This window comes from Ursus americanus, chromosome 16, assembly GCF_024610735.1.
Source record: "Ursus americanus isolate L20-20 chromosome 16, mUrsAme1.1.p, whole genome shotgun sequence".
In the NCBI taxonomy this organism is placed as follows: Eukaryota; Metazoa; Chordata; class Mammalia; order Carnivora; family Ursidae; genus Ursus; species Ursus americanus.
In genome coordinates this window covers 8,151,918-8,170,896 of record NC_142142.1, presented here as the reverse complement: position 1 = coordinate 8,170,896, position 18,979 = coordinate 8,151,918, and the positions used below count along the sequence as shown (strand labels likewise).

The 18,979-nt window shown below is 35.8% G+C and overlaps 1 protein-coding gene and 1 non-coding gene across 4 annotated transcripts in view; both read left to right on the top strand.

Moving 5' to 3' along the window:
* The window catches only part of FCHSD2 (FCH and double SH3 domains 2), a 265,087-nt gene that overhangs the window by 135,668 nt on the left and 110,440 nt on the right, over positions 1-18,979 (top strand). For all 3 annotated transcript variants that reach the window (XM_087868135.1, XM_045816309.2, XM_087868134.1), the window contains exons 5-8: positions 3,468-3,612; positions 13,456-13,589; positions 17,194-17,248; positions 18,267-18,395. In XM_087868135.1, coding sequence (XP_087724261.1) covers positions 3,468-3,612; positions 13,456-13,589; positions 17,194-17,248; positions 18,267-18,395 — 463 coding nt within the window. The remainder of the gene's footprint in view (positions 1-3,467; positions 3,613-13,455; positions 13,590-17,193; positions 17,249-18,266; positions 18,396-18,979) is intronic.
* LOC123804266 (U6 spliceosomal RNA) lies at positions 13,024-13,129 on the top strand. The gene has a single exon (XR_006783127.1). It is a non-coding gene; the product is annotated as a U6 spliceosomal RNA (small nuclear RNA).

Below are 18,979 nucleotides of genomic sequence, written 5' to 3'. Positions count from 1 at the left end.
ATAGCACTAAGGGGTTACTAGAATTTTATTAGACATCAAGTTAAACTGAGACCAAGGCAGCATGATGATGGTTTTCTTCAGTAGTGTTCTGCTGCAGAGAGATTGGTATATAAACAGAATTTTGGATTTAACCAAGGTTGAAATTTGTAGATTAGAATGATGAAAAGAGAGGGGCCAGGGTCATAAGGGTATACATACGGAGTGTCTATAATGGTGGACCATGAAATTTAGGCTGGATAAGGAGCTGAGAAGGGAAATTATGAGAGGGGTAAGAGACAGTGGATCAAATGGATTGTGGGTTCTGATAGAGTTTGAATAATTGTTGGAGTCAGAAACCTAAAGGGAAAGAATGGAAACAGAAGGTATTGGTCAGGGATTAGATGGTTAATTTGGGATTACAGCAGAGGGGTAGTTACTGGTAATGGCAAAGTCCAGGTTATGACCATGGGGGCGCTATTTCCTGGTGAATAGCCTTAGAAAAATCTATAACCTCTCCAAGCCTTAATTTTCTCCTGAAAAATGGAGATATTGCCTATTTTACAAAGTTGACATGAGGATTAAATGATAATGTAAACATAAAAATACATGGCATAGTGTTAACATGGGATAGATTCTTAAAAGAATTTCCTTCCTTTCTTTCATAATTTTGAACCTTATTTCCTGACCTGAGCAGAATAGCAAAATAATAGATGCTTAGCACCTTATGCTTCAAAATCATATATGAAGCCTAGTGAAATTTTAGAACCATTTTAAAATCACTCTATACCCATTATTATTTTTCCTTAGTTGGAAAGAAAACCACTGTACCATTGCAGCTATCACTATTATGTTAAGAAGCACTTATATTTCTATTACAGTTCTGCTTCTGTTACTATTTATTCATTTAAAAGAATCTGTGCCAAGGGTTTTCACATCATTTGCATTTACTGTCAGAATAGCCCTGTGAGGTACGTGGTGCTGGTATTTTTGTTATTTTCTCCATTTGCCAGTAGAGGAAATGAAAGTATAGTGAAGTATCCTACATATGATTATTGGGTTGAACTAGAACTTGAGCCCAGGTCTTCTGAGTAACTGGTAACTGAATTCTGTTCTTTTTGTGGTGTGTCATTATTGGGGATATGTTTGCCTGCTGTAGATCTGCTGATCTCTAAAGATCTCTTTTTAACCTCTGTAAGGAAAGGATTTTTCTTTTTATTGTATAATCCTTATAATTTTATATCCATTCATTTTTTCATGCAACACATACTTACTGTAACCTTTCTAAGTGTTAGGCTGTGGGTTTAGGCCCTAGGATAGTGAGAAAGACATGTATCCTTACCTTCAGGAAATTTTCACTATAATGAGAAGGACAGACATTAACTAATAATTACATAAAAATATGTATAATTGAAAAATGCTGGAGCCATGTGAATGAATACCGGAGAGGGACTTGATTGAGTCTGTGGGTTGGGTTGGTGGTGATCATGAAAGACTTCTCTAAGGAAGTTACAATTAAGCTGAGGTTTGAAGGATAAACAGCAGTCAACCAGGCAAAGAGGTAGAGGGAAGAAGGTGCTACCTAAGGGCAGAGCCTCGATGAGGGATCCTTCCTTCTTCCTGTCCTTCTTACCCTCCTTCCTTCCTATCACAATTCATAATGGTTCTTTCTCATTTTCATTATGATTTAAAAATGTATTTTAAGTGTAAATTAATAGTTACAAAGCATAGTATTGAATTTTTCTCTCTGCATTTTCTGAGAAAATCAGTTATTTGGACTGCTTAGGAGGGCCCATGGTGAGTTTACCTCCCAGGTTCCATCAGTTGTCATGCAGCGAGGCCATGGAGGACATTAATTTTGGTGTTCTTTTTTTTTTTTTTTCAGCCTTATTGAAAAATAATGGACATACATCACTCTATAAGTTTAAGGTGTACAACGTGATGGTTTGATTACATATATTGTGAAATGGTTACCATAGTAGGTTTAGTTACCATCCATCATCTCACATTCATTTTGCTTTTATGCTGGAAGTTTTTGCTGGCACAACACACTGAATCTTTTTTTCCAAAGGGAACGTGATATACTTCTGCTTAAATAAATGAATATTTCCATCTAAACGGATTCATTTGGTGTATTACAAAAACTAATTCATTGCATAAATTAACCATTTCCTCAGTTAAAAAATACAGTTACAAGGGTTTTTTTAGTTCTAAGTAGGATGGGGACTCAGGCAATTTTTCTTTTTCTTGTTTTTACGCTGTCATCCATTTCATCCATTGACCCACTGCTAGCATTTATGTAACACAAGGTATCGACTATAGCTATCTATAGTAGAAAATCCACATGGCACAAGAAGAAAATCTTAGGAGATGAATGTTATAATCTACCAGTATTTCGTTTTTAAAAACAAAACACCATCCATTGTTATGATAAGTTATAAAATACGTTTAACTGGTGCAGGTGCATACTAGAACTGACTAAGGTGTTTAGCAAAGTAGAAGAGAAGCTTTGACAAGGATATTGGCTACAAAAAGCAAAGGATGAATAATCTTTGACTTTATGGAGAGATTGCTGAACACATTTATCAAGCAAAGGTGATGGGACTTGCTTGGCATGGTTCCAGGCCACAGTGTGATGCTGGCTAAGCATTATTACAACACAGAAACAGATGTAGAACAAAGGTACCGTAGACTTCTCAAGCACATAAACAGTTGTGCATGATTTTCTTTTTCCAGCCATATCAGTTTATGTAAGAAAGTAATACAATGTGTTTGAAAGAGAATGTACTTTAGAGGTACCCAGGCTTCATCTGTATCTCAGTACTACCACCCTCTTGTGTGGTCTAGAGTGATTCTCTGCATCTCTCTGAGCCTCAGTTACCCATCTCTAAAATTAGGAAAATATTTTTAGAAAAAATTTTTAAAGATTTTATTTATTTATTTTAGGGAATGAGGTGGGGTGGGGTGGACAGAGGGAGAGGGAGAGAGCATCTCAAGCAGACTCCATGCTGAGCACAGAGCCTGATGCAGGGCTTGATCCCACGACCCCGAGATCACAACCTGAGCCAAAACCGAGAGTTGGACACTTAACTGCGCCACCCAGGCACCGCAGGAGAATGTCTTAATGAAATAATGAAATTTGTTGTTCACAGCGATGACCCTGAGATAGTGAAAGGTCTGGACAGTCTGAATTATTCACTAATTTTTATAGTGTTAACTTTGGAATTATAATCGTATCACTTTATTTCAATATTGAGAGTAGCTGATGAATCAAGACAGCCCATTGCAGAGCTCTTGAGGAATAAAATATATGTCATGTTTCTACCTGTATATGTTAAAAATATTACTCTCTATAAAGCAGTACAAATACACTTTCAACTATAAAGAAAACATCCGTTCTGTTTCACAGTGCTAGCCAGTGAGCATAAGGTTAGCCAGCTATTTTTTTCCTTTTCCCTGCCTAATACTTTTCTGTCCCTCTTTGAATTTAGGAGCATGTATCCTGTTTGGAAATCTTTTCTTGAGGGAACAATGCAGGTAGCCCAGTCTCGGATCAATATATGTGAAAACTATAAAAACTTCATTTCTGAGCCTGCAAGGACAGTGAGAAGCTTAAAAGAACAGCAACTAAAAAGGGTATTGTTTCTATTCTTTTCTTATATGCATATTAATATCTCAGTGCTCCATTTGTAATCTGTACGATTATATTAAACTGCATTTTAACACCTTGAGCTTTTCTATATGGTCACAAATATTTCTGATTTCAACATGGATTTTCTGATTTCAGCATGTTACTAGAATTTTGTTGATTTCATCATATTCTTTCTAACTACTGTGTTTTATTAACTGACAAAAGTGAGTGTAATTTGAATCTGGACATTCTAAAAGCTCAGTGAACACTTCTTAGAAATACCACTCCTCACCTCAACTGATCATTGGTATAGTTTGGTGCATGTTAAAGTAGCTACAATGTTATTAATCCCACTAAGTCTTGAAAAAATTTGTCTTAGTTTTAACTTGAACCATTTTGCCTAATAATTTAAAGGAAGTTGGCACATTTTGACCAAATATAGAAAACTTACTACCAAAAATAGTGTAGTCTAAAGTTTAATTATATGGGTTATAAAGAAGTAAAGTTTTCAAATAGATCTATTTCTTTGATTATACAGAAATTAAAAATTCATAGAAAAAAATCACTATTAAATATGATTTTTATGAAAAGCTTGCTATTGAAAGTAGTTGACTGAATTGTGTCCTTTTTTGGAAATAGAGTTACAAAAACAGATTATCATGATGCCTAATAAGTAAATTTTTCTTATGGAACCATTAAATACTTTAGAAAATATTAAAGTGACCATTTATGAAAGCAGTAATTCAGAAGCCATCTAGTTTTTTTAATTCTAATTGTCATTTGGGTTTTCAGAATTGTTTTATAAACAAAACCTAAAAAAACTAATTTTACTTATTCGTCAAAGATGATTTTAGTAGCATAAGATCAGTATGTTAAATGTATATTGAATGTATATAAAATTTTCCTCTCTTTCAAGCACTCATGTATTATCAGTTGGTTTTAACATATTTGTATAAGAATGCCTTTGTTTTGTCTTTGCTCAGAATTACCTCTTTCAAAGAAAACATGGTGAATAAACTACATGACCACTGACCAAACAGTGCTTTTGAGTTGGAAGAAAATATGTTGTATGTCTAGTTTGTAAATATCTATCCATGCGTGCAAAGAGAGGGTAGGAGATAGAGGCAGAGAATTAATGCTAGCATAACTTCCTAACTGGGAGGAAATAGTGTGTTTCAGATAGCTAGTGCATTCACCACATCTAACTGAATTACTGGAAAGTTCTATTTTTCTTAATATAAGGGTATTTTGAAAGAGTTGACCACTGTGCTTTTCTCTGCCATTGGTAGAATCGTCTCCACCCTGAATTTAACCAGCATTCCTGGGCAAAGGATTTTTGGTGGGATTTGACAAGTCCTCAGATCTGTGAATTAATTTGTTTTATATTATATCTGATAAAAATGGTGCTGTGTTCCATCTAGACATTAAGTACATATTGGGCATACCTCTTAGGATTCTGAGATTACAGATGACAGACCTACTTCCAACTAAGCTAAGGCAAGAAAGTAATGTATTATTAGCTTGTGTAACTGGAAATTCCAGGGGTAGATCCAGGTGCTCAAATGATGGTATTACAGTTCAGTCTGTCTTCCCATCTGTTAGGTCTGCTTCATTCGTTAGCAACTCTCTGCATGGTGGCCCCCAAAATGCAAGATTTACAAATCTTACAGCAAGCAATCCCACATTTTCCATTTTCCTGAAAGTTCCAATAAAACTACCCAAATTGAGGCTGATTGGTCTGTCTTGGGTCACAGGCCTTCCCCCAAGTTAGGGGTGACAGTCCTCATGCAAACTATATGTACTAAAAATGGGGAAAGATGATTTTCCAAAAGGAAATTGAGATGAGTTTCCAAAGGAAAACAAGGGAAATAGAGACAGAACAGCAAAAACAAGTAACTGCTATAGTTGGTTTCTTCGATTATACCTCCCAAGCTTTACAACAGATTGACTCCATGAGATAAACAGACCACCAGTTCTTTTTCCTTTGCTTCTCTAACCTTCCCCCCATTTTTCTGCCTTCTTTTGAATTAATCTTATATTTTCCATTTCTTCTTTTTTTTTTTTAACTGCAGAGTGATAAAAGCAGTTGACATGAGATCTACCCTCTGAACAGATTTTTAAGTGTACAATACAGTATTGTTATCTATAGCCACAGTGTTATGCAACTAACCTTGAACTTATTCTGTATATCCAAAATTTTGGTGGGTTAGCAGTTCTCTCTTTCCTCTTCCTCCAGCCCCTGCTGACCACAATTCTGTTCTTTGCTTCCATGAGTTTGATACTTCATGTAGGTGGAATCATGCAGTGTCTGTCCTTTTGTGACTGGCTTGTTTCACTTAGCGTTAATGTCTTGCAGGTTCATCTATGTTGTTGTATATGGTGGGATTTCATTCTTTTTTAAGGTCAAATAATATTCCATTATGTGTATGTGCTACATTTTTTATACATTCTTGATTGATCAACACTTTGGTTGTTTCCTCACTTTTTCTGTATTTGAGTTTGAATATTTTCCACCAATACCTTGCAGTACATTAATACTCTGTTTTGCTCTAATCTGCTTTTAAAACATCTTTTGGAATCTCAATGTATTTTTCAGTTCTAGAATTTTTAGTTGAGTTTTCAAAAATAGATTCTGTGAGGCACCTGGGTGGCTTAGTCGGTTAAGCTTCTGCCTTCGACTCAGGTCATGAGTCCAGGATCCTGGGATCAAGTCCTGCATCAGGCTTCCTGCTCAGTGGGAAGTCTGCTTCTCTCTTTGCCCCTCACCCCCCACTCATGCTCTCTCACTTGCATGTACTCTCTCTGTCTCTCAAAAATCAATCGCTCGATCAATCTTTAAAAAAATAGATTCTGTGTTCCTGGTGCAACTCTCCATGTTTTTCTTTTACTCTCTTAAATATGTTACTCCTAATCTCTATTTCAAGATTCCAATGTCTGAATCACTGTAGGTCTCTTTTTATGATTTACCGTTTTTCTTGGTTTTTGGTTATTGGGGTCAACTGTTTTAGTATGCCTCACAATGCTGGACATTGTGAATAAAAATTGTAGAGGCTCTGGAAGACATTTTTTGTTTCCAAAGAATTAAGTTTTCTGGCAGGCAGATAGAATACTGTCAGATCACCTTGATCTATTAGGGTCTGGTTTTAGCCTTTCTTAGGGCTGGTCTCTTTCACCTTTGTCCTTATTGCCAGGATTTTAACTGAAAGTGTGGGGTGCCTACCAAAACCCTTCTACTTTGACAAGACTTGGCTCCCACCTTTGTCTTCTTCAACATCACGTAGCTGCTCTGATCCTCAGGTAATTGCTCAGCTCATTAGCCTTTCAGCTACTGTTTTTTGCTGGATTTCTTGGACTTTCACCGGTACATGCATTTAGAAGTCAGCCGAAGACTGGGGGAAATTGCATACAGATCTTTGGACTTGCTTCTCTGTGGCACCCTTCTTTCCAGATCCTAGCCTCTCAAGTTCCTACTCTTTCAGCATCCTTAAACTCCAACCTCTGCTTCCTCAGTCTAGTAAGAATGCATGTTTCTTTGTACCCTGATTCAACAGGAAAAAAGTCACCTTAAATATAGAGCTTACCTAGCTGTGCTTCCCTTCTTCCAGATATCACAGTCCCGTAAGTCCAGTGGGTTACCAGTGTCCCAACTTTTACAGTTTCTAGCCTAGAGGAAGGGAGTCTGAAACAACTTGTTCTGTCATGATCACAACCAAGTTGGCTTAAAATTTTCCCTCCATAACACGTTAATGTTCATGTTCTTTTAAAAACTTCCTCCATTTTGACAGTTTTCTTTTCTAATACTCGAAGATAAATCCAGGCATATTATAAAGCATCTGACCATTGTGTAGAGAATTATAATGAGAATCATATCTTTTTCTAAATCATTTCCTATATGGTGACATTTGCTTATAAAACAAAATGAGCCACAATAATTTAAGGCCTTTGTCATTTTTTAAATTGAGGTATAATTGACATAACATTATATTAATTTCAGGTGTATAATGTAATGGTTTGATATTTATATATATTACAAAATGTATTGCAAAATGATCACTACAGTAAGTCCAGTTAACATCCATTATTCTTATAATTAATAACACTCCAGTTCGTACCTTTCTTATGTATACTAGAGTTTACATTCCTTTGAAATAGTTGGGATTTACATTGAATAACACTTTAGAGTTTGTAAATTGCTACTGTATCCAGTATGGTCTCATTTGATTTTCATATGCACTTGTTAGGTATGTAAATATTATTATTTTACAAATGACAAAACTGAGGCTAAAAAATGTTAAAGAGACTTAGTAGTAGATAACAGAGCAGGAACTTGAACGTACTACTTTCTAATTCCAAATCCTTTGCAATCTTTTAAAAACACTTGAAGTTTAATATTTAAATAGGTTTACAGAAAAATACATACCACCTCTTCACCTTAGTAGACTACTTAATTTCTTTATTCCTTTTATCTTCTTTGTTTTTGTAATAGTTGTAATTAATACATTGATCATTTTTTGTGATATATTCGTCATTCTCTCCCATTTCCTAATTAATTGTTCCTGTTTCTATACAACCTTTAGTTTATTGTTATTATTTTTCTTTTAAGTAGGCTCCATGCCCAACATGGAGCCCAGTGCAGGCCTTGAACTCACAATCTTGAGATCAAGACCCGAGCTGAGATCAAGAGTTGGACGCTTAACCAATTGAACCACCGAGGCACCTCTATTATTTTTTTTTTCTGAATGAATTTTTAATTTATTCTGCTTTTTAAAATCATATCTCTGTTTTTGGACATTACAACTAACTCTACAATAAAAATTTAACTTTTTTTCTTAGAAGTTATTGTCTTAGGGTGAATTTCCAGGATGTGAATACTGGGTCAGAGAACCTACTGGTTTGTAGGACTTTAATTTATTGGCTCAAGTTACTTTTACTTTTATTCCTGTCTTTAACGGCCAGTATATCTATCTATTCACGATCTGTGTCATACTCAGGGAGCATACTTTTAATTTCTTTACTAGAATTCTAATATCCAAGTTTGTCACCATTTCATATGATCCCTTAGCCTTAATGTAAAGTTGTACATTCATTTCTGTGCTCATCAGTGCTCAGTGCTTATAACTCTTGGGAAAGAGCTGGGCTTGTACCACACCAAGTCTTTTTCTTAACATATAGGCATTATTAAGCTTCTTTTTAAGTATATAACTTAATCTACCCCAGAAAACTGGATTCCTGCAGAAGAAATTTACTTTAAAAGTTGGAAAGGAAATCCTAGGTAATCTTTGCAAATTAAATTTGATGACTTTTATTTAATAAATATTTTTGGTTCAGACATACCTCAGAAATATTGTGGGTTTGGTTCCAGACCACTGCAATAAAGCAAATATTGCAATAAAGTGAGTCAAATGAAGTTTTTAGTTTCCCAGTGTAAATAAAAGTTAGTTTTCACTGTACTGCACGCTATTAAGTGTGCAGTAGCTGTTTCTAAAAAAATGTACATACCTTAATTTAAAAATAGTTTATTGCTAACAAATGCTAACCCTTATTACTCAGATGAGTTAGCATTACCTGAGTGATAATGGTTAGTGAGTCATAACCTTGTTACGGATACAGAGTCTTGCCTTGATGTTGATGGCTGCTGACTATCAGGGTCATGGTTGCTGAAGGCTGGGGTGGCTGTGGCAATTTCTTAAAATAAAACAACAGTGAAGTTTGCTGTATCCATTGACTCTTCTTTCACAGATGATTTCTCTGTCGCATATGATGCTATTTGATAGTGTTTTACCCACATTTAGAAGTTGTAAAACTGGAGTCAGTCCTCTCAAACCCTGCCACTACTTTATCAACTAAATTTACTAATATTCTAAATTCTTTGTTGTCATTTCAACATTCTTCACCAGGAGTAGATTCCGTCTGGAGACCACTTTCTTTGTTCATCCATAAGAAGCAGTTCCCCATCCATTCAAGTTTGATCATGAGATTACAGCAGTTCACTCACATCTTCAGGCCCCACTTCTAGTTCTTTCTATTTCCACCACATCTGCAGTTACTTCTTCCACTGAAGTCTTGAACCTTCAATTTGTAAAAAAAAAACAATATCCGCAAAGCACAATAAAGCAAAGTGCAATAAAATGAGGTATGCCTGTATTTTGCTACGTGCAGAGCACTTTCCTTTGACAAAAACCCAAATTACTCTGACTTGAAACCGTTCATTCGGGTGATGGAAAACATTTGGTTATGGATTTACTGAAGGCTAAGGAAGAACAGATCACAAGAGATCTCTTCATTGCACACATAGGCTATCTATTTAATATTATTTGATGAACAGTATCTTAGAAACTTGTGGGAAAGAAAAAAACAAAAGAATCACCCTAAGTTTTCTGATGAGATTTTTGAGAAATCCTTTTAAAGATAAGAACTATCACAAGACCCAGCTTGACACTGTCATACATGCAAAAAGTAATATAATTAATAGCCTTTTATAGATGAAAATGAATTAAGTAATTTCCATAAGATGTTTGGTTACCCAGTACTAAGAAAGACATCTTATTCTTTAAAAGGTAGGGATATGAGGAGTGCGTGGCTGTGTGTGGTCTTGGCACTCATGTGCCCATATGTTGTCACGTACCCATGATATTTACTTTGTGTGAATATACTGAGATCCTAGCCACATGGTTTGCATCCCCAGGAAAATCTTTGACCTACTGTGCTTAGTTTCCTCTCAAAACACTGATTATCATGTAAATCACCACCGAATTCTTGGGTTCCCTTCTTTCTGAGGCCAAGCTCTGTTGTTTTAGATGAAAATTTTGGTTATAGAAACCTTACACCAGACTCCTCTTTTAAATAATTCATCTCTGAAACTAATAATGTATGCTAACTAATTGAATTTAAATAAAATTAAAACAAAACAAATCATCCATCTCATTTTCCCATTAAACATAGTTGCATTTTTCAGACCATGCCCCAGTTTTTGGTTCTTAAGCTCTTGTTGAAGCTGTGGATCGCTTTGTAAGCTCTCCACACCTGCAAACGTGGCATTATCGGGAAGTTTCACAGTTTTCTGTGGTAGTGTCAGGTTGTCATGGTATTTTTATTTATTTATTTTTTTTTTATTTTGTTAAGTAATCTCTGGGCCCAAGGTGGGGCCTGAGCTCATGACTCCGAGATCAAGAGCCACATGCTCTACTGACTGAGCCAGCCAGCGCCCCTCATTGTTTTATTGTTTAAATAAGAGATTTGTTTATGATAAGGACTATTAAAATTAGAGAGAAAGGAAGATTTTTCTGCAAGATAAAAGCTTACTGTTTTAGTATATCTATACAATGAAATTTTATTCAGCCACAAAAAGAAATGAAGAATTAATACATGATACAACATAGATGAACCCTGAATACATTATGCTAAGTGGAAGACTTGGGACATATAAGGCCAGATATTATATAATTCCATTGATATGAAATGCAGGAAATTCGTAGAGACAGAAAGTGGTTTCTAGGGACTAGGAGTAGGGGGAAATGGAGAGTGACTGCTAATTGGTATGGGGTTTTTTTTTGGGGGGGGCGATGAAAATGTTCTGAAATTATGTAATGGTAATGGTTTTACGACCTTCTGAATATATTAAAAACCACTGAATCATACACTTTAACAGGGTGAATTTTGTGGTTTGTGAATTACATGTCAATTTTTTAAAAGCTACTATTTCAAGACAACGTATCTCTATATAAAGACTTTAAAAACATGGTTGTCACAAAACTGGGGTATGTACTACAGTGGGTTACATGGTAAGTGATATCATCACTTGATTTATTTGAGAGAGAGAGAGCATGCAGTGTGCACAACCTGGGGGAGGTACAGAAGGAGAGAGAGAATCCCAAGAAGACTCCGTGCTGAGCACGGAGTCTGACGCAGGCCTCAGTCCCATGACCCCAAGATCACAACCCAAGCCGAAATCAAGAGTCGGACACTCAACTGACGGAGCCGCCTAGGCGCCCTGTATTTCCTCATCTTAAAATGGGATTGATAGGAATACTTTTACCAGAGTCATTTGGAGGAGTAAATGTGAGAATATGATAATAGGATAATGTGATAATATTTTAAAGTACTAAAATTTATGAAGTACTAAACTGCATTCTGCCTGTGCATGCCCATAGGGAGTCTTGTTAAGTGTAACGAAACACGGAGGCTGTCATGATTATCCTAGGCCATACGTGGCATGAGGTTTACTTAGAAGGACATTAGAACAGGGAACACAGGGCAGCATCCAGCGCTAGTATAATTAGTTCTTCCACTGGTGTATGCCTCAGTCTGCATAGCTAACCACAGTTATTCTGCTTGGTTCCTCAGGTGAAAGGTCTGGGGTAAGAGAATGAGATTCACATGTATAGGGGTAGCCACAGGCCCTAAAGGAGACTAAAAGCTTTTATTACAACTTTAGTTAGTTATTACACCAGAGTTTCCAGAGTCTGTGCAAAGGACATGTCCAGATATGGGAATTACCATACTCACAGAAGCCTAAAGCCAAGACTTTTCCATCAGATATTTATAGTTCATTTGCACTTTCTTCCAAATTAATGCAGTTTATCTATCAGGGTTCATACATGGTGTTGCCAAATAATACAGTTGACATTGTGTCTTTATCAGGTTTCTGTTAAAACACAGACCTAAAAAGTTAAGCAAGGGTCCAGTTTTCATGCAAAGGAGAAAGAGGTGAAGTTTTTCTTAACCCTTTATTTATAGCCTGACACTTGTTAAAGTGCTCAGTAAATACGCTCATAGGGAATCTTCTTGTTTTTTTATTACTGTAAAGTAGTCCTTTTCTTACCACCTAACAATTTCTGGGAAACTCTAGCCTGTATGTCACATGTGTTAAGTTTATTTGTGCGTTATCCTTGCTGTTCCGGTGTCCTTGTTCTACTCCATGCTGTTCAGCCTTTCATAATAGTTCCTCACCAATGTCTCCTCCTGCTTTGCTGAGCTTTTGTCAGTCTTCACCAAACTCTGTTTCAGGCTCAGAAGTTTTTCCGGGGAGGCTTCCCTGAATTGGCCTTAGGCTGGTGAAACGTTGCAGTGGTTTGTTTCAAACTGGGAAAAGTGTTTCCCCTTTGGATATCCAGAAGAGTCCTTTAAGCAATGTTACCTTGGCCCCAATGTGTTATAAGAATTCATTGATTAAACATTTCTTTGAGTTAATTTTATCTGTCCCTTCTCCCAGAATGTGTATATGTATCCAAAGAACTGAGTTGGCAGTAATTTTGAGTAGTAATTGTTACATGATACCCAGGTTTCTTGCTTCTCTCCTTCATCTTGGACTTATGCTACACTTGTCAGATTACACTCCTTCTTTCCCAGAGCAGAATTCTTCAGTACCCTTTGCACCATCAGTTCCCCAAACATAGACTTTATTAAGATTTTGAAGAGTGCTCGCTTTGGGAGCACATTTACTGAAATTGGAATGTTATAGAGAAGATTAGCATGGCCCCTGCCCAAAGATTATGAAGAAATACAGAATTGCTTTATTCTTTTGCCTTTAGTGCCTTGATATCTCCAACAATAAAAGCATTTTCATTGTTGCTCTTCTCATGCCTTACCTTAATGTCAGTCTTCAGCAGCACTGAGGTTATTTCTCAAAGCAGAGTTGTTAAGCAAACTGGGACACTATTCAATACATTTCTTGAGATGGGAGTACCAGCTGTTCACTGGATTTTAATTTGCAATTTGAAGGAGACTAAAAGTGCTGATTTTTCTCCTGGGTTTCCATCCTGAGGGCATAGTGCATAGTCCTTAGGACAAATTCATTTTCGGTAAGCCTGAAAACTAATATCATAATAATTACACTTTGTATTTTACAGTGTGTGGACCAGTTGACAAAGATCCAAACTGAATTACAAGAGACAGTGAAAGATTTAGCTAAAGGCAAAAAGAAGTACTTTGAGACTGAACAGATGGCTCATGCAGTACGAGAGAAAGCTGACATCGAAGCAAAGTATGTGTTTTAGCATTTCTGAAAAAGTAATTATGCAAATAAATGTTATTTTTGCCAGTACTTTGTTTTCTGTTAATATAGAGCATACACTCATTCTTAGGTTATGTTGGTTTCATCTGACCTGTAAAGGTTACATACTTTCAAATTTTTCTTTTATATTGGCTGATCTCACTTAAATTAATATAGCAAAATGAGACTATTCGATCAGTTTTCACATTAAATTGAATTTTGAAAAGGAAAAAGGACAAATGAACATTGTATTGAAAGCTTAGTGAAAGCTGGTCGAAGTTGCTATGGTGTCTGAATATCTGGGTTTAAGAGCCTCATTTTTTTCATGTTAAACTCTAAATCAGTTGTCGTTGGAAATCCCTGATGCTCAGCATGCCATTGAAGGCACCTTGGACATCTCAAAAAAATAAGAGCATTGACCTCAGTATAGAAATCCTGCCCTAGGCACAGTTTCTCTATTGTGTGAAATTCTAATATATACACTTTTTAAATGTATGCTTTAGCAGCTGTGTGAATTTTACTTTTAGTATATGTGAATCATAAGCCCTTTATTTGGAGAATAATCAGGAAAAGAAGGAACTGGCAATTGGTAATAAAAAGATATAAAGGAGCAGTACAGATTTTTGATATGACAAGTTGAGGAAAGACAAAAAGTTTTTGAGAAAAAATAAACCTGTACCATAGAATGGGACTCTAAAGAGGTCTGTTAGGAAAGCTGACTCTGAACTCCTAGTCATGAAATCAGAAGGGTTATGAACACTCGTACAGACTAACAACCAGTGGGGGGAGGGGGGTTCTTTCTAATATGTTTTTATGTACAGGAAGTTAAGCAATCTCATAAGCATCTTGTGAAAATTTAGGGTTTCCTCCAAAGTTTATTTAGTACCAAGGACTGGTAGATAAATACTCATAAAGTACTTAACATTTTTAAATATTTAAAACATATTTAATATTTCCCTAATTTAGTTTGTTGTCTTTATTATTTTATTTTTGTGAGCATACAAATATTTCCCATACTTTCATAGAGTCAGTGAACCCATCTTTCCAATAAGATCTGAAGATTTTAGATTAGATGATCTCCAATAGGAATTTCCTGTCATGGTGGGTTTTTTTAGGGGAATTTGTTTTTTTAAAACTTCAGGGATTCCACAACAGAGCTGACAGATCTGTTAGAGCATATATAAATACCTACTTTAGCCAAGGCCCACAGAGCGAAAATGGGGACAATTCCTAGGCAGTTCCTAAGAAGTGTGGACTTGACAGGGGCTAATTCACAGATGCTCATCACAAAACACTGCCTTCTAATATGGCCCAAATTCAAAGGGGTTACAACAAATGAGACCTTTTATTTCAGTGTGTAACTTTTCTGGAAAATTCATTCAACTACAGAGTAAGAAATGCTGCTTTATCTTCATTCACTCTCTAAATGTTTATTGAATAATTATTTTGGGTACTGTGAGTACAGAGATGAGTAAGATAAGCTTTGCATCTTCAAGAAATTTAAAGCCAGCGTGTTTAAAGGCAAATGTGTTTAAAAGTAACTTCATGATTCACAGTATTATTATTCACAGTAAACTCAAATTAGGTGCCTAAAGTCACTCACGTAGTAACTAATATGTTTACTGTAGTTGTATGAAAACACTGCTTTGTAAGCATAGAAAATAGATTAATTTTGCCTAATAAGAAAGGAAACCTTTATAGAAGTGATGTTTGCACAGACTCTTGAAGAAGATGAGAGAAGGAAGCTCAGGAAGGGGAAGTAAAGACTGGACTATGTGTAGTTTTGATAGACGATTGGATAGACGGTGAGATGTGCACATTAAGAGAGAGAGTGAAAAGGAAGAGGGACACCATTTGAAAGGAAGGATGGGTTCCATTTTGGATATGTAGGTTCTGAAGAGCCTGTGAGACATCGAAGTGAATAAGTTTGGTAGGGAGTTATGTATCTAACTCTCAGGTGAGAATCTGGGCCTGAAGATCTCACTTTGGGGGTTGGTTACCTATCAGATGATCGTTACAGGGATGAAATCGTATATGAGATGAAGAAATTGAGCTTGGGACCCTAAGGAGCATTAACATTTGGAAGCAGATGAGGAGGAGGAGTGTGCAGGACAATTCACTAGTTGCATATATCTTACTTGTTGTAGATCATAATCTTTGAGCATAGGAACTGTATTTTATCTACTGCTAATACCTTCTTAAGAACCACACAAGAATTATATGAGGATTAGCAAATGAAACAGAAAACAGAAACTTAAAACCTTATATTGGAAAATCCAGGTGCAACTCAGACTGTTTGGATAATGACTGCAAGAAAAAGGAGAATTGAGAATACCCCAAACAGTCTTTTTTAATCTTTAACAGGCTCTCTCAATTTTTTTTTTTTAGGCTCTCTCAACTTTTAAAGTTTGTGGCCTTTTCTAGATTGAAACGAATAGGAATCTGCTTAATAAAAATAGACAAAATCCCAGGAAATACGAATATGGCAAGGTAGAAAATAATAGGAGTATCTTGGACCCAATCTTTTTTTTTTTTTTTTATAACGGTGGAGAAGTAGTTAGGATGCGTAAGCGTATGTCCCTGAATGTTTCTCTTTTGTTAGACAGATGATAGGCTGCTTTTGCTATCCTCCTCACATTTGCTGTGCAGAGACTGGCTTGCTCCACCTTCCATTCCCAAGGGGTCTGCAACTTTACTTGTATTATGGCTTAGCTGCCAGCACATGCACTGAATTCTCCCATGGCAATCACCATGACACTGCTGTCAAGACAAACATTGCAGCTTCAAAAATCACTGGTCGTGGGAGTGTTGTTATTCCTTACTGTTCTTCTGTTGACTTTCTCCTTGTGGTTTTCTCTAGCTGTTTGGGTAAAACCAGCATATTTTTACATTGATTGTTAGATTATGTTTCCTTCCCACACTGAAAGGGATTGAGGAAAATAAGGACATCAGAATGGGAGAATTAAATAGAACAATATCATATAGGGCAGAGAGCCCAAGGACTTTCTCACTGTGTTCCAAATACTATGTTAAGAGTAGAGGGAGCACACAGGCTGGCACCCAAACCAGAAGGACTTTTAATGGGAGAAATAATGGAATTAAGGACTCTGAAGAGCCTGGTAATATCATACTGTAGGTTGCATTGCAGGTGTTGTTACAGCCTATTGCGCACAGCCCTGAAAGCCTGCTAATTTTTGCCTCCATAGATTGGTTATCCCTGGGTTTCTTTACGCTTTCTTGCACGAACTAAAGTGTGTGTAATTGTATGAGACTGGGAATAACCTATAGTTTGATAACTCTTGTTTATTAAGAGATACCAATATATTGTATATGTCAAGTTGTATTTTTGTCACTCAGGATATTTTTATTAAATATCCCATTATTTCCTGTTGCACTACAATATTCTTCCCGTAGTAAAATAAAACAAAATAATCATTGCTCCTGGTTTTCCATTTTTTAGTTCTCTTTTGGAATAGTGTTGGGAAATAGCGTTGGGTCACTGTTTTAAAAATTTGGAATTATAATACTTAATAAATTTAATATGATATAATTTGATAATTTTATTAAACATACTGTGTTTTCTGTTTTATTATAGATCTAAACTTAGTCTTTTTCAATCAAGAATCAGTTTACAGAAAGCAAGTGTAAAGGTGAGTTTTTGAAAATTGTATTTCACAATTGAGAAACCTTAGCTTATTAAGAAAGAATTGGGTTTTTTGAGGGTTGAAGTCAGTTATTTCCACCTAATTTAGAGAAGCATTTTATTTTTTAATTTTTTTATTATTATATGTTGGTAACCATACAGTATACCATTAGCTTTTGATGTAGTGTTCCATGATGCATTGTTTGCATATAACACCCAGTGCTCTGTATGATACGTGCCCTCCTTAATACTCTTCACCAGGCATTTTAAAGTCAGTAACTTAGGGAAGAAGTTTCCTTTCCAATTCATGGAAGTTTTCCGCCTAGATGTCAGGACTATAGACACTGCTTGCTTCTCAACATTGCTTCAGAGATAGGTTTCTATACCTTACCTGCTTAGGTAGCCTGTTATCTATAACTTCTAGTCCAAGAGACTTAGTCCACGGGCTTTAGAAAATCTACAAAATCCATTTCATTCAGATTTATACCCTTGAACAGATACTCTGGGCCAGATCCAAGTGAGATTTTCCTGTGGGACCCTCAAGCTGTAGAATTACCTGATAAGGAAGTTTAGTGGCCTGCCATTGGCTGCCAGGATCCTAACTGGCACACTGTGTTCACAGTTCTTTTGGCACATGAGGAATGCTGATTTTTTTAAAAAGATTTTCTAACTCCAGCAGGTTTATCTATGTCTTTGAAGAGAAGGTACTTAATTTGGGAACCTTTTTTTTCCCGTCTGAATTAAACGAGTAAAATACTTTGAAGTATTTTGAAAAGCTTTGGAAATATATTAAGTGTAAATAACAAACATGTGAAGACACTCTCACCCCATGTAACAGTTCTAATCGTTTATTTAATTCCTCAGTAGTATTGAATATTTTTATATGCAAATGAATATTTCTCCACATGTTTACCTTTACTCTTGTTGGGGAGCCATTAATTGGTAGCTAAGAATGGTATCCTCATGTATCTTACAGTGCAATGTCAGTTTGCATTGATTTTTTTTTCTCTTTTACTGTGTTTTAGTTAAAAGCCCGGCGATCTGAATGTAATTCTAAAGCTACCCACGCAAGGAATGATTATCTTCTTACATTAGCAGCAGCAAATGCACACCAGGATCGCTACTATCAAACAGATTTAGTTAACATTATGAAGGTAATACAGCCTTAATATGTGTGGTCATTTGTTTCATTAAAGACAAAACTCATGAGTCGACCGTTGGGTAGATGGAATTGAGTCAGCAGAATAGCAGCCAGGCTTCTTTGCAGTTCGTTGAACTATACTTGATACTGTTTGGTAACCTCTCTTTCAGGTAATTCTGAATTAATTTTTAATGTAAGAAAGTGTTTAAAGCCAAATCACAGTATAGAGACTGTATTAGTCTCTAGCAGTGGCAGATATTTACTGTACAATGGTTATTAATATATAAGATACAAAGTAAGATTATTTTTAAAGCTTACATTTTTTAAATTTCATAATTTTATCTTTAATTAATAGCTAAGCTTGTATTTTAATGTTTTATGATTTTGAGTGACCCATGAGAAGAAGAGGAAATGTCTAGTAGTTATATGAAAATGTCTTATACCCTAGGTATCACTCTGAAGTGTAGATAGATTGTATTACACTTTCTTGTGTACTCAAACTCAATTTGGTCTTTCCCTGTTGATACATATATATGTTTCTTTAACTTTCACTGAAGTAAAAGAAAAGGGGTAGAGAAGAAAACCTTTTTAATCTGC